This window comes from Phoenix dactylifera, chromosome 1 (assembly GCF_009389715.1).
Source record: "Phoenix dactylifera cultivar Barhee BC4 chromosome 1, palm_55x_up_171113_PBpolish2nd_filt_p, whole genome shotgun sequence".
In the NCBI taxonomy this organism is placed as follows: domain Eukaryota; kingdom Viridiplantae; phylum Streptophyta; class Magnoliopsida; order Arecales; family Arecaceae; genus Phoenix; species Phoenix dactylifera.
Window position 1 is genome coordinate 1,739,030 of NC_052392.1, and position 13,545 is coordinate 1,752,574.

Consider the following 13,545-nt stretch of genomic DNA (forward strand, 5'->3'; position numbering starts at 1 on the left):
GACCTACACGCAGGACGGAGATAATAACAAGGCCTTTTACATCCATAATACGCCACCGGAGATAGGCCTTTGCGTGACCTGCAAGTGGGTCCCACTTGAATGCTCATGTGGCAGGTAGTGGGAGGTCGGTTACTTAACAATCGGTGTCAGGACTTCGTACCGGATCCTAATCATCTAGGAGCTCGTTTATCCCCCTAACCTCCGCCAACTATTCACCATCCCGTCTTGGATAATTACGAGCAGTATTTTTTCTTATGAACGGACAGCAATCTTCTCCATCTGCTCATGTGGACCTTTTTCTCTTTTTTTTAAGTTTTATTTTAGATGCTGACAAGATTGCAATAATTAGGATAGATTAATTTACGAGGATTAGGATTCTTATTTAGTTGGTGATTAGTTTGAATAACTTTGGAATTTTGTTCTTAATTTTATTCGGCTTAGTTATTCCTCCTAAAATAGTTATTTTTATAATTTATTTAGTCTTACCTTTTAGTGCGTGCTGAATTTGAGTAGAAATGAAACATCTCACTCATTGATGCTCTATTTAAAAAAAGTGTTGGTGGCATAAGAAAAGAAAGAAAAAAAGGAGCCCGATCGATTTGCTCCGCTTTGGTGTGGTAGAGATAGCAAAAATGGACTAAATCCTGCCAACCCACAAAAATTCATTTGCAATAAACAGGTATAGCTTGGCTACTTTTATATTCAGGTTGGAGAAGGGTTAAGCCAAATCCAACTTGTTTGTAAATGGAAAGATTCGGGTCCAAGCTGAAGAGTCACTTAGGTCAAAATATATCAATTTTTTGAAGTATAGCAAACAAAGTAAAACTGTTAGCATGAAGATATTAGCCTACAAAACAAGAAAGTTCTTGTGATCTACTCTATTCTTATTATTGCAATTTAGTTTCTTCATCGTTATCACATTCTGATTGCGAAAAATCCTAAATGTCTAAACTTATGCAGTCATGGTGACAACTTGCAATTTAAACAAAAATTTAAAAGGGTTTGTGGATGAGTCCGGGTTTATATAACACAAGTGGGTCAAGTATGAATTTATATTTTCCAATCTGATTATCAATAAGCTGGTTTGGGTTGGAATTGTTTTCTTGCCGACGTAAACCGGCATCGACAGAACCTAACCCGACCCAACCTATTGCCACTCCCAGTTGTTGGTGGTTCTTTAGTTCGAACTCACAAATAGTCAGCATGCCCAAGCTTGTCTGATGATTTATGTCTGGTTAATCCTCCCACGGTATGGAAGTTCTGTTATTAGCTCCAAACCGACGGCTGGCTTATATGCTAATGCCAAAGTCTCTTATAATCTAGACTGGGAATTAAAACTAGTTTCTTAAAGAATACAGCACACTTGTAGAACAACTGAAAACAGGGTGGTTGGTTGGTCATGACACTTTGTATTGAGGGAAATACAAGTCACCCTAAAACATATGGTCGGAAGTACCCGACCTTAGGACGACCGACCTGACGTCCGACCTGACGCCCGACCTTAGACGACCGACCTAGCGCCCGACGCCGGACGGCTTGGCGCCAGATCAGGCGCCCAACTCTGGGTTCTCGACCTCAGAACGTCCGATCTCGGAAGGCATCCGATCCCTAGAAGTCAGACCTCACCAACCGCTCGCTACTGTCACGTCCATCTACGGCCCAGCTCGGAACCACGCCTTAGCCGGCTTACTCAACAATTAATGAGCATGGTCTCCGCAGACCTCCGGCCTACTCAACAATTAATGCTTATGACCTCCGGCTTACTCAACAATTAATGAGCATGGTCTCCGCAGACCTCCAGCTTACTCAACAATTAATGAGCATGGTCTCCGCAGACTTCCGGCCTACTCAACAATTAATGCTTATGACCTCCGGCTTACTCAACAATTAATGCGCATGGTTCCTGCCGTTTGCTAACCTCCAGTTCCCCATAGCAGGTCAGTTCGGCTACGTCCAGTCCGCCGCGACAACTCCTTGATTCCGACCTCATCCTCTACAGCAAGGCATTAATTCATGTGATCACCCACCAATTCACGCGACGTACTCAGTCGTACGGCGATCTGGTCCCGTCGCATCACAGGTAATCCAACACCCCATTATAAAAGGAGAGCCCCTCTATCGTAAAAAAGGGGAGAGAGAGAAAGGAAAAGAAAAACTCAGGTCATTCTCCCTCTACTCATATATTCCCCCTCTGACTTAAACATCGGAGGGCCGGCGCCGGAAATCCCGGCCACCGGCTTTTTGCAGATATCCTAGAGGACGTCGTCTGCCGACGGACCGCCGCCACCCGCAGCCCGTCGATCCCCACCGGAGCTCCTCCTTCTCAGCCGACGGCCGCCCCCGGGTCCAGTTTCCAGCAACAGTTGGCGCTAGAGGAAGGGCCCGAGTTGCAGCCATGAAGTTGAGAAATAAAGGAGCTTCTAACACCTCCCGGCGTCCCCCACCAAGTCCTGGACACTCTGTCCAGAACTCACCACCTCCGGCTGACCCAGTTCCTCAAGTTCAGCCGGAACAGTTCAACATCTTAGTGCAGCAGGTCCAGGCCTTGGCCGCAGCCGTCCAAGGCTTGCAGCGCGAGGGAGCTCTACCCGTGCCGCCCCCCCAGGCCCAGGTTCAACCAACGCTCCCTCCAAACGGACCAGTGCCCCAGAGCCAAAACCTCCGTGGCTCCTTAAGGGCCACCAATGAAGAACAGTGCTATCGCCAAAGCTCGGCCCGAGCGTCTCCCCGGAGGGAGTTGCCAGGGAGAAGCATAGACCGAAGGCCACAACTTTCGGAGGCCGAGTCGACCCTGGACCGCCGCGAGCCGGAACAGACTACTGCGGCAATCCCCCAGGCGGGGGAGCTCGACAAGAAAGTCGAGAATCTCGAGCGCCAGATTGAGGCGCTTCACAGCAGGAAGGCGAGGCGCGAAGGGGACTTTGAATTCACCACCAAGTCCCCCTTCTCCCACCACATCGAGGATGAGCCGGTCCCACCGAGGTTCAAGATGCCCCAAGTGGAGCCCTACAATGGAACTACCGACCCCCTCGACCATTTGGAGAGTTACCGAGCTCTCATGGCACTGCAAGGGTCCTCGGAGGCCCTGCTCTGCAAGGCCTTCCCAGCGACCCTCCGGGGAACAGCTCGGCTATGGTTTTCCGGACTGAAGCCGAGCACGGTATCCTCTTTCGAGCAGCTCGGCAGGCAATTCGCCACCAATTTTGCTGCCAGCCGGCGCCAGCGGCGAACATCGGACTCCCTCCAAGATATCAAGCAAAAGGAGGGGGAATCTCTCAGGGAGTATCTCGACCGCTTCACCGCCGCAACATGGGAAGTCCGCGAGCTCGACCAGTCAATAGCCATGTCGGCACTAAAGACTGGGGCTCGCTCCTACAGATTTCTCTTCTCCATTGAAAAAAGCTTCCCCGCCAACTTCACCGAAATGCTGGCCCGAGCCCGGAAATATGCAAAGGCTGAGGAAGCTATCGCCTCCAGGCGGGGTGCGACCGAACTGGCTTCAAAGAAGCAGAAGAAGCACCGCGAGGAGCGCGGCCGCCAGAGAAGTCGATCCCCCTGCCGTGAAAAGAATCTCCCTCGACTAAGGAACCCCCCTCGATAGCAGGGACAGCTTCGACCAAGGTCCCCACCTCAGCCGAGGTCCCCGCTACGACCTCAGATGCATTCGGGGAAGTACGAAAACTACACACCCATCAACGCACCCCGGACCGAGATTCTGATGGAGATTGAAGGTCGGAACTTTTTCCGACCTCCGCCCCCTATGCGGGATATGGGAGTCCCATGCAACCCCAGGAAGTATTGCCGCTTCCATCGAAAGCACGGGCACGACACGGAGGACTGTTTCCAGCTCCGAGACGAGATCGAGGCGCTTATCCGCCGAGGGGTACTCAATCGGTTTGTAAGAAACCGACGTGAGGAAAGAAGGCCAGTGGAAAACGCCGTGCCACCCGAAAACCCAAATGACAACAAGCCCATCGCCGGCATCATCAATGTCATTGGAGGAGGAGAGAGCCCGGCTGAAGACTTAGCCAAGGAAAGGACCTCTTCGAAGCGCCCGCGCACCTCCGAAGCTATCTCATTCTCGGAGGAGGACTTAGAGGGAGTTGAGACTCCTCACGATGATGCTGTGGTTATATCCATGGTTATAAACAAGTTTCATGTAAAGCGGGTCTTAGTTGATAATGGAAGCTCAGCAAATATTTTGTATTACCAAGCTTACCAAAGAATGAGCTTAGCGGAACAGCTTCGGAAAATAAATGCCCCGCTGGTCAGATTCACCGGGGACTCGGTCCCAGTTGAAGGTGAGGTCAGCCTTCTAGTCACGGTCGGTCTCGTCCCCCGAGAAAGTACTATGAAAACGGACTTCCTCGTGGTCCGCCTGCTTTCGGCCTACAATGCTATCCTCGGACGACCAGGGCTAAATGCCCTCTGAGCTATAATCTCAACCTACCACCTTCTTCTGTGGTTCCCTACCAATCAAGGAGTGGGCGAGGTCCGCGGAGATCAGATGATGGCCAAGCGGTGCTATGTGGCGACCTAAGAAGCAAAGCGATCAACTGAAGCATCAGGCCAGCAAGAGTTACTGGCTGAGGCATCAACCCAAGCAACAGGTCGCATGCTACCCATCGAAACCCTGGACGTGCGGGACGACCCTTGGAAGAAACGGGTAGAGCCCGGTGAGCTTCTTACCCAAATCCCTTTACTAGAAAGTTCTCCAGAACTAACCGTACAGGTCGGCTCCGGCTTGAGTTCCTGCGAAAAAGGGCGTCTGATCGAATTCCTTCGAGCCAACATAGATGTCTTCGCCTGGTCGCCCGCTGATATGCCAGAAGTCGACCCCGAGGTCATGACCCACCGACTCCAGGTGAAACCGACCTGCAGACCCGTGAGGCAAAAGAAACGAGGCTCCGCCCCGGAGCGGCAGCGAGCGGCGGCCGAGGAAGTGGACAAACTCCTCGGAGCCGGCTTCATCCGGGAGGTCTCTTATCCAGACTGGCTCGCCAATGTGGTCCTCGTGAGAAAAGCCAATGAAAAATGGCGCATGTGCGTGGACTACACCGACTTGAACAAGACCTGCCCGAAAGACAGTTTTTCCCTCCCCAGCATCGACCAGCTTGTTGACTCTACTTCGGGGCATCAGTTGCTAACCTTCATGGATGCCTTTTCGGGGTACAACCAGATCCGAATGGTGCCCGAAGATGAAGAGAAGACGGCTTTCATCACCGACAAGGGCACTTATTGTTACAAGGTGATGCCATTCGGGTTGAAGAACGCGGGAGCTACATACCAAAGGCTGGTTAGCCAAATCTTCAAAGACCAGATAGGCCGAAATATGGAGGTCTATATGAATGACATGCTGGTGAAGAGCCGGATGGTATAGCACCATGTGGCTGACCTCGACGAAGCCTTCTCCAAGCTCAGGAAGTACCAAATGAAGCTCAACCCTGCAAAATGTACGTTCGGAGTCACCTCGGATAAATTTCTGGGCATCGTGGTAACCCAGCATGGAGTTGAAGCCAATCCCGAAAAGATCCAAGCGCTGCAAGACATGGTGCCACCGAAGACGGTCAAGGAGGTACAGCGACTTACCGGGCGGGTCGCAGCTCTGGGGAGATTTGTCTCCAGATCGGCCGAGCGACGCCTCCCATTCTTCAAAATCCTCAAGCAACCAAAAGATTTCTTATGGTCGGAGGAATGCCAGCAAGCTTTTGAGGAGCTCAGGCACCTTCTCGTCTCCCCTCCGCTACTCACCAAACCTCAGCAAGGCGAAGTTCTTTACCTGTACCTGGCCGTCTCCCCGATTGCACTGAGCTCGGTCCTGGTCCGGAAGGAGGACAGGCTCCAAAAGCCTATCTACTATACCAGCCGAGTTCTCAGGGATGCCGAGACCCGGTACTCTAAGCTGGAGAAAACAATCTTCGCCCTGATCACTTCGGCTCGGAGACTCCGACCCTATTTCCAGGCCCACACTGTGGTCGTGCTGACTGACCAGCCCATCAAACAAGTCTTGCATAGGTCGGACCGCGCCGGAAGGATCGCCAAATGGGCAGTCGAGCTCGGAGAGTTCGACCTTGAATATCGACCGAGGCCGGCAATCAAAGCTCAGACACTCGCCGATTTCATCGTGGAGTGCACTTTACCGGACGATCCCGAGCACCCATCCATGCCAACAAAGAAGACCCCGGGGCATCCATGGGTCCTATATATGGACGGCTCCTTGACCTCGGGGGGTAGCGGGGCCGGTCTTGTCCTTACAAGCCCAGACGGGGTGGTAGCAGAGCAGGCCCTGCGCCTTGAGTTTCCGGCTTCAAACAATGAGGCGGAGTATGAGGCGCTCATTGCCGGGCTCAAGCTGGCAAAGGAGCTGAAAGCAGAAGATCTGAAGGCCTTCAGTGACTCCCAACTGGTCGTGAGCCAGGTCTTGGGAGATTTTGAAGCAAAGGAATCATCAATGCAGAAATACCTTCAGAAGGTGCGGGAGCTCATATCCGCCCTAGGCTCCTTCAACATTCAACATATTCCCAGAGCGGAGAACCTCAGGGCTGAATTGTCAAAGCTGGCGACTTCCCGCATGAGTGAGCTCCCTAAGGCAACGGTGCTTGAATATCTCCGAACGCCCAGCACAGAAGAGCCTGAGCCGACCATGTGCATCGACACCGAGCCGAGCTGGATGGACGAGCTCGTCGGCTACCTACAAAATGAAACCCTCCCCACTGACAGGCTCGAGGCTCGCCGAATCAGGCGTTTAGCCTTCCGATTTATATTATATGAAGGCAAGCTCTATCGAAAATCTTTCACCTCTCCTCTTCTTAGATGCCTCCGTCCGTCAGAAGCAGACTATGCTATGCGAGAGGTCCATAAAGGAATATGCGGGAACCATCTGGGAGGCCGAGCGTTGGCTCATAAAATTTTGCGCCAAGGCTACTTTTGGCCCACTCTTCAAAAGGATGCGGCAGATTTTGTCTGAAGGTGCGACCGATGCCAGCGGAATGCCAATATCCAGCGCCGACCCTCGACCCCGCTGACCTCGATTATCGCCCCCTGGCCATTCGCCCAATGGGAGATTGACATCCTGGGGCCTTTTTCCCTAGCCACCGGGCAAAGAAAGTTCCTGGTCGTCTCCATCGACTACTTCACCAAATGGATCGAGGCTGAGCCCGTAGCCCGGATCACCGAGCAGAAGATGCGGGACTTCGTCTGGAAGTCAATAATCTGCAGATTTGGGCTCCCCCGCATTCTTATATCTGACAACGGCCGCCAGTTCGACAACATTCATTTCAGAGAGTTCTGCTCTGAGCTCGGCATCGACCAATGTTTCACCTCGGTCGTCCACCCCCAAACAAACGGAGAAACTGAGGTAACAAATCGTACCATTTTGCAGGAGCTCAAGGCCAGGCTTGATCGGTCCAAAGGATAGTGGGTCGAGGATCTGTGCAACGTCCTCTGGGCTTACCGAACTACGTTCCGATTACCCACTGGCGAGACCCCCTTCAACTTGGCATACGGGACGGAGGCCGTTATCCCGCTCGAAATCGACCTCCCCTCCTTGAGAGTGGAACATTACGACGCCGACTCCAACTCTTCTCGGCTCAGGAATAACTTGGACCTCGTTGAAGAAACACGAGAGGTCGCTCGAGTCCGCATGGCAAGGTACCAGCAGAAAACGGCCCAGTACTACAACTCCAAAGCCAAGCCCAAGCTCTTCAAGGTAGGGGACCTCATCCTCAGGAGAGCCGAAGCTTCTCAGCCCACCGAGCAAGGAAAGCTCGCTCCAAATTGGGAAGGACCGTACCGAATTGCCCGAGTACAACGATCCGGAGCATATAAGTTGGAGTCTCTGGAAGGGACCCCCATTCCACGAAGCTGGAATTTCGAGAATCTACGGATGTATTACCAGTAAAAACCCTAAGGGGTCCCTGGTGATCGGGAGCATGAATCCCGCCTCCTCACGATTGTCTATCTACGATTCTTCTTAAATTATACTGTGTTTCTCCTAATATTGGGACATTTGCGATCCTCAGATTACCTGACCAAGCTCGGATGCCCAGCACGGCTCGGACGCCTAATAGAGTTCGGACGCCCGACTAAGTTCAGATGCCTCGGTTGGACTTGAAGCGTCCCTCCGCGCTGACATCGAGCCCGGCCTCGATCTCCCTCAAATATCTCGACCAAGGTCGGGATGCCCCGTGAGTTGACCGTAGAGTCTCAAACTCCCTCGACCTCGGAAAGCGTCATCAGGTCGACAGCGAGCCCAAGCTCCCTCGACCTCGTGTTCGATACCTCGACTAAGGTCGGGATGCCCCGTGAGTCGACCGTAGAGTCTCAAACTTCCTCGACCTCAGAAAGCGTCATCGGGTCGACAGCGAGCCCAAGCTCCCTCGACCTCGTGTTCGATACCTCGACTAAGGTCGGGATGCCCCGTGAGTCGACCGAGTCTCAAACTTCCTCGACCTCGAGAAGCGTCATCAGGTCGACAGCGAGCCCAAGCTCCCTCGACCTCGTGTTCGATACCTCGACTAAGGTTGGGATGCCCCGTGAGTCGACCGTAGAGTCTCAAACTCCCTCGACCTCGGGAAGCGTCATCGGGTCGACAGCGAGCCCAAGCTCCCTCGACCTCGTGTTCGATACCTCGACTAAGGTCGGGATGCCCCGTGAGTCGACCGTAGAGTCTCAAACTTTCTCGACCTCGGAAAGCGTCATCGGGTCGACAGCGAGCCCAAGCTCCCTCGACCTCGTGTTCGATACCTCGACTAAGGTCGGGATGCCCCGTGAGTCGACCGTAGAGTCTCAAACTCCCTCGACCTCGAGAAGCGTCATCGGGTCGACAGCGAGCCCAAGCTCCCTCGACCTCGTGTTCGATACCTCGACTAAGGTCGGGATGCCCCGTGAGTCGACCGTAGAGTCTCAAACTCCCTCGCCCTCGGGAAGAGTCACCGGGTCGACAGCGAGCTCAAGCCCCCTCGACCTCGTGCTCGATACCGGCGATATCTCCCAATTCGTCGGCATTCCCGAGACGGACTCCGAGCTAAAAAGCGCCTCCAAAAGTCGACCAAGAAACAAAGCGACCTACTTCGACATGGAGCACTTGGTCTTAAAGGTGCAAGAGGTACATCCCACTTGACACCTGCCCCATTACATTTGTCTATTTACGTACTACTGGCAAGATCCTGATTGAGCTCGGGGCCTCCCCCTGACCAAGGTCGGGATGCCCCTTTGAGTAAATCTAAGGCCGGGGTCTCGCCAACCTCGTGCGCGCTCTCTCCATCGACGACCTCCATGTTAATCTATATAAACCCTTCTGAATAAAGGCTCGGCCAAGTCCCAAACACCGAAAAATCGATGTTAGCCTGCAGTAACGACCCCGATCGCGGACACACTGGTCGAGCTCGAGAGGGCCAAGGCACTCACCATAGGTTCCGACTCTATTTGCCAAAACCTCGATCAAGCCCGAGGCCAACAACTATAAAGGCCCCGACGACAACCCGACCTTGGTTCACGATCTCCTTAGGGGCCGACCCCAGCATTATCGGTAAACCTACGCCCGAAAAAGCCGAGCTCAAGAACTTGGCCAAATACCCCAGAAGATGAATCTGGAGGTCTAACGAAACCCTTTTGAGGCTTGAGGTCCGAGCCTGGTGTCCTCGAAATTCAGGAGCCAGGCTCAACGGCCCTGCGAACTTCAAATCCGAGCCCAAAGACTTAGTGAACTCTCCTAGAGTCTGAGCTCGAAGCCTCCCTAGCAAGCATAACTGGAGCTCGGATACATAGAATTCGAGTCTACAATCCTGACCGAGCCCAAAGGTCTGAGCTCGGTGCCAAAAAGTCATTTTTTTATCGAACTTAAGCTTGATAACGTAGCGAGCATAATCCGAACCTAAGTCTATGGGCCTAGCCAAACTCGGATACTTGGATAAATCAGTTAGAGGAAAAAGAAGTAAGTACGAACTGGCAAAAATATTCTTTCATTAAGGAAGAGCCCGAAGGCTTAAGTACAAAATTGAGAGTCGGCCAAACAACAAGTTTAAAGGCCGACCTCGTTTACAACAATAAGGAAAACAAAAAAGACTAAGTCCTAAGGAACGGCGGCTGCACCAGCATCACCCTCGAGGTCGTCGATTGCGATGACCTGAGGGCCTTCCGCGGGCGCTGGCTCTGAACCCTCTGCGGCGACCTCGGTCGAGGCCTCGTCAGTAGCCCCATGAGCCCCCTCGGCGATCTCGGTCAGGGCCTCGTCAGTAGCCCCGTGAGCCTCCTCGGCGACCTCGGGGGGAGCCCCTGATGTCTTCTGATCGGCCATGCTGGCTTCGATCTCGGCGAGCTCCTCCTCGGCCACGATAATTGCGGGAACCTCGTCCTCGTTCCCATCACTCAGGCCCATCCTCAGACGGATTTCCGAAAGGTCGAGCTGGGGGCAATATCGATGCATTTGTCTTCGAAAGTTCTCGAAGCCCCAGAGGAACCCGTCCACGGTTTCCTCCTCCAGCATGTCGCGGAACTCTTCAGACTCCTTGAAGAGCTCCACGGCATTCTCCGCCCGCTCGAGTGCCTTCTTCTCCCGGGCCTCGAGCTGCTCAATTTTTAGGCGGAGGACCCCGCCCTCATACTTATAGCCGGCGGCTTCGGAACGGGCCTCGGCCAAGCGCGCCTCGGAGGCACGCAACGCTGATCTCGTCAAGGAGTGTGCAGCTCTCTCCTCTTCGAGTTCGTCAACGATGGATCGCCGACCTACCTCTGTGGCCTCCCTCCGTGCTACAGCTTCCGCTAGCGCGGCCTCCGCCTCAGCTAGCCTCTTCTCGGCTGACTCCAGCTGTTTCTGAAATCGCCGAGATTCATTCTAGCAATCTGAGGTGATGAACACCAGAGTGTCTACTTCATGGATATGCTGCAGGAAAAGATAGCGATGAGTAATAATCGAAGGAAACACTGACGACTAAAACCAAAATAAGAGAATATCTCACCCGAGCAGTGTTACAATACGTCTGGTCGACAATCTCCTCAAGGCCGAGAGCTCCAAACTCGGCCCGGTCGGCTGGGAGCATCGCACGGCGAAAAACAGCCCGCGCGACATCGCCATCCCGGAAGGCCGAGCTGCTCTCCGGGATCGGGGACTCTGGCTCAGCCGATCCCCCCTCAGAGTGCCCTCCGACCCCTGAGGAACTCGCCCCGCCCGAGCCCAGGGCAACAGGACGAGAAGGGCCCGGAACCCCGGGGCCCCTGCTCGGCTTAGGCCCCGAGCGCCTTAGGTGAATGACTGGCCGGCTCGCCCACTAGGAGATGGGAGCAGGGCAGGTCGGCGAAGCCGAGCCCGACGCTCCGGAGCCCGAGCTCGCGCGCTCGAGGACTGGAGCTCTCCCCCGAGAAGACCCCGAGGCCCCAGCCCCCGAGCCCCTCGCCTCGGCAGGGGTAGAAGTGGTGGCCAGCCTGACCTTCTTGCGGGGCTTGGGCATAGCCTCGCCGGTCTCGTCCGACCTCCTCTTCAGCCGGGCGAAAAGGGACGCATTGCTGGTCGGCATATGAGGAATATCTGAAACAAAGAGAAAAATTTCTGTTAAGTATCGGACTGCATCAGGAGAACAAAAAGAAGAAACAGATGGGGCGGGAACTGAAAAATGAAGGAGCAGTACAACTGCCCTTACCCTCGGGGCGCGCCGAGCTCCAACGTGCACAAGAGCTTCTTCAGTCAAGAACTCGATCAGAAGGATGTCCCTCCCGAGACTCCGCAGAGCGTCAAAGGCCCTCTGCTCCTCCACCGAGAGACCACTAAGCCTGTTCAGGGCCTTTAACCCGGGATGCCCCCACCTCGGATCGAACCCCCACGAGAGCTCGGAAGAAAGAAAGAAAAATTTTCCCTTCCACTCGTGAATAGAGGAAGGGGCACCTCGGAAGAGCGACAAGCCGCTCCTCCAAGCAAAATATAACCACTCCACATCCGCCGAGTTCGTTTTGAGCATAAAACACCGGCGGAATACGCTCACTGAGGTCGGGATCCTATGCGCTAGGCAGAGGGACGCGAACCCGATGATGGTCCTCCACGAGTTCGGAGTGAGCTGTGCTGGCGCGAGTTTATACTCCACCAGCAAGTCATTTATGAACTCGTGCAGGGGGAACCGCAGGCCGGCCCAGAGTGCATCGACATACACTCTGACCCGACCTGGCGGAGGTCTCGTCATCCGATCTTCCGGCCCCGCAAGTTCGAGATGAAACCCGGGTTGAAAGAAGAACCGGGAACGGACCAACTCCAGTTCCTCCTCAATCAGAGTGGACCCAACCTCACCGGGACCGAGACCCATCTCAAAAAGGAAGAAGAAAAGGAGAAAGGAGTAAAAAATGAACACGAAGAAGAAGGAAGAGACAAGTATCTAAAGAAAAGGAGAAAGCCTTCGAGCCAACATGGGAGAACGACCTACTGTAAGGTCACCGGAGTATCGCCGGAAATCGCCTCCAAACGTCGCCGGGAAGGTTCAGCCGCAGTCGGGGAAGAAGAAAAGAAAGGACAACGGCGGAATCAAACAAGGGAGACCTTTCTAGGGCAAAGTCGAGGGCTTATATAGACCCTCCCGACGGCTCAGATCGGCAGGGCTAAAACCCGCCTCCCGTCCAGATTGCGCCACGTGTCCGCCCCGAGAACTGAAGCAGCGCATTTATTCTGGGCGGACGCCTCGGATACGGGATCAAGGCGCCGTCCCATCGGATCCCGGAGCCCCATCATGAGCCCGCTACTCAAAACAGCCTCGAAGGACGAAAGGGCGTCGTCTCCTCTCCCTTCATTAAAAATGCCCCGAGGCGCGCGAAATGCCGGCATAATTTAAACCTCCCTAACCCCCACCGCTGCAATAAAAGCAATTACTTCCCACGTCCCAGCTCGCCAACAGCTTGGACTCGGAAGTCGGGGTGATGACCCAAAGATTGATTTTGATGATCACAAAACCTTGAAGTATAGATACTAATGTTTATGTTGTAAGGAGAAAGATATTTATTTTGCAAGGAACATAGCAAGTTGGAAGAACACAAGAAGGCCTCCAAAGCTCTCAAGAAAAGTTGGAAGAAAGCTACAATTTATTGGCCCAAGTTTAAAGTTCAAAGGATTCAAATTGGAGGAGCAAATTCAAAGGAAAATTCAAAAGAATAGTCTTCGAGTCGACTCCAGAGTAGAACGAGTCGACTCCAGGGAGTAACAGACAGAAAGACAGAGAAGCTATTTTGGACTCTGAGAGGCGAGTCGACTCCTGAAGAACTCGAGTCGACTCCAATAGCTGGCAAGTCAACTCCTAAGGAAAACAAGACAAAAGTCAGAGAGCAATTTTCGACCCTGAGATTCGAGTCGACTCCTGTGGAACGCGAGTCGACTCCAATGGTTTGCAGGTCGACTCCAAAGAAAGCGAGAGTCGACTCTCAGTGGAACACAAGGAAAAAGTCAGAGAGCAGTTTTCGGACTCTGAGATCCGAGTCGACTCTCAGACAACTCGAGTCGACTCCAAGGCAGCGCTACACCAAAATGGCAGAAGGCTGTGTTTCGGAAACTGAGAGCCGAGTCGACTCCGGAAC

General features: G+C 53.6%; 1 protein-coding gene across 1 annotated transcript; it reads right to left on the reverse strand.

Moving 5' to 3' along the window:
- Positions 1-10,072: 10,072 nt before the first annotated feature.
- LOC120104201 lies at positions 10,073-11,513 on the reverse strand. Its single transcript, XM_039114873.1, has 2 exons — positions 11,427-11,513; positions 10,073-10,813 (listed from the first exon to the last, which is right to left on the reverse strand). Exons 1-2 carry the CDS (start codon positions 11,511-11,513, stop codon positions 10,073-10,075), a joined length of 828 nt encoding a protein of 275 aa, XP_038970801.1.
- Between the last annotated feature and the right edge of the window lie 2,032 nt (positions 11,514-13,545).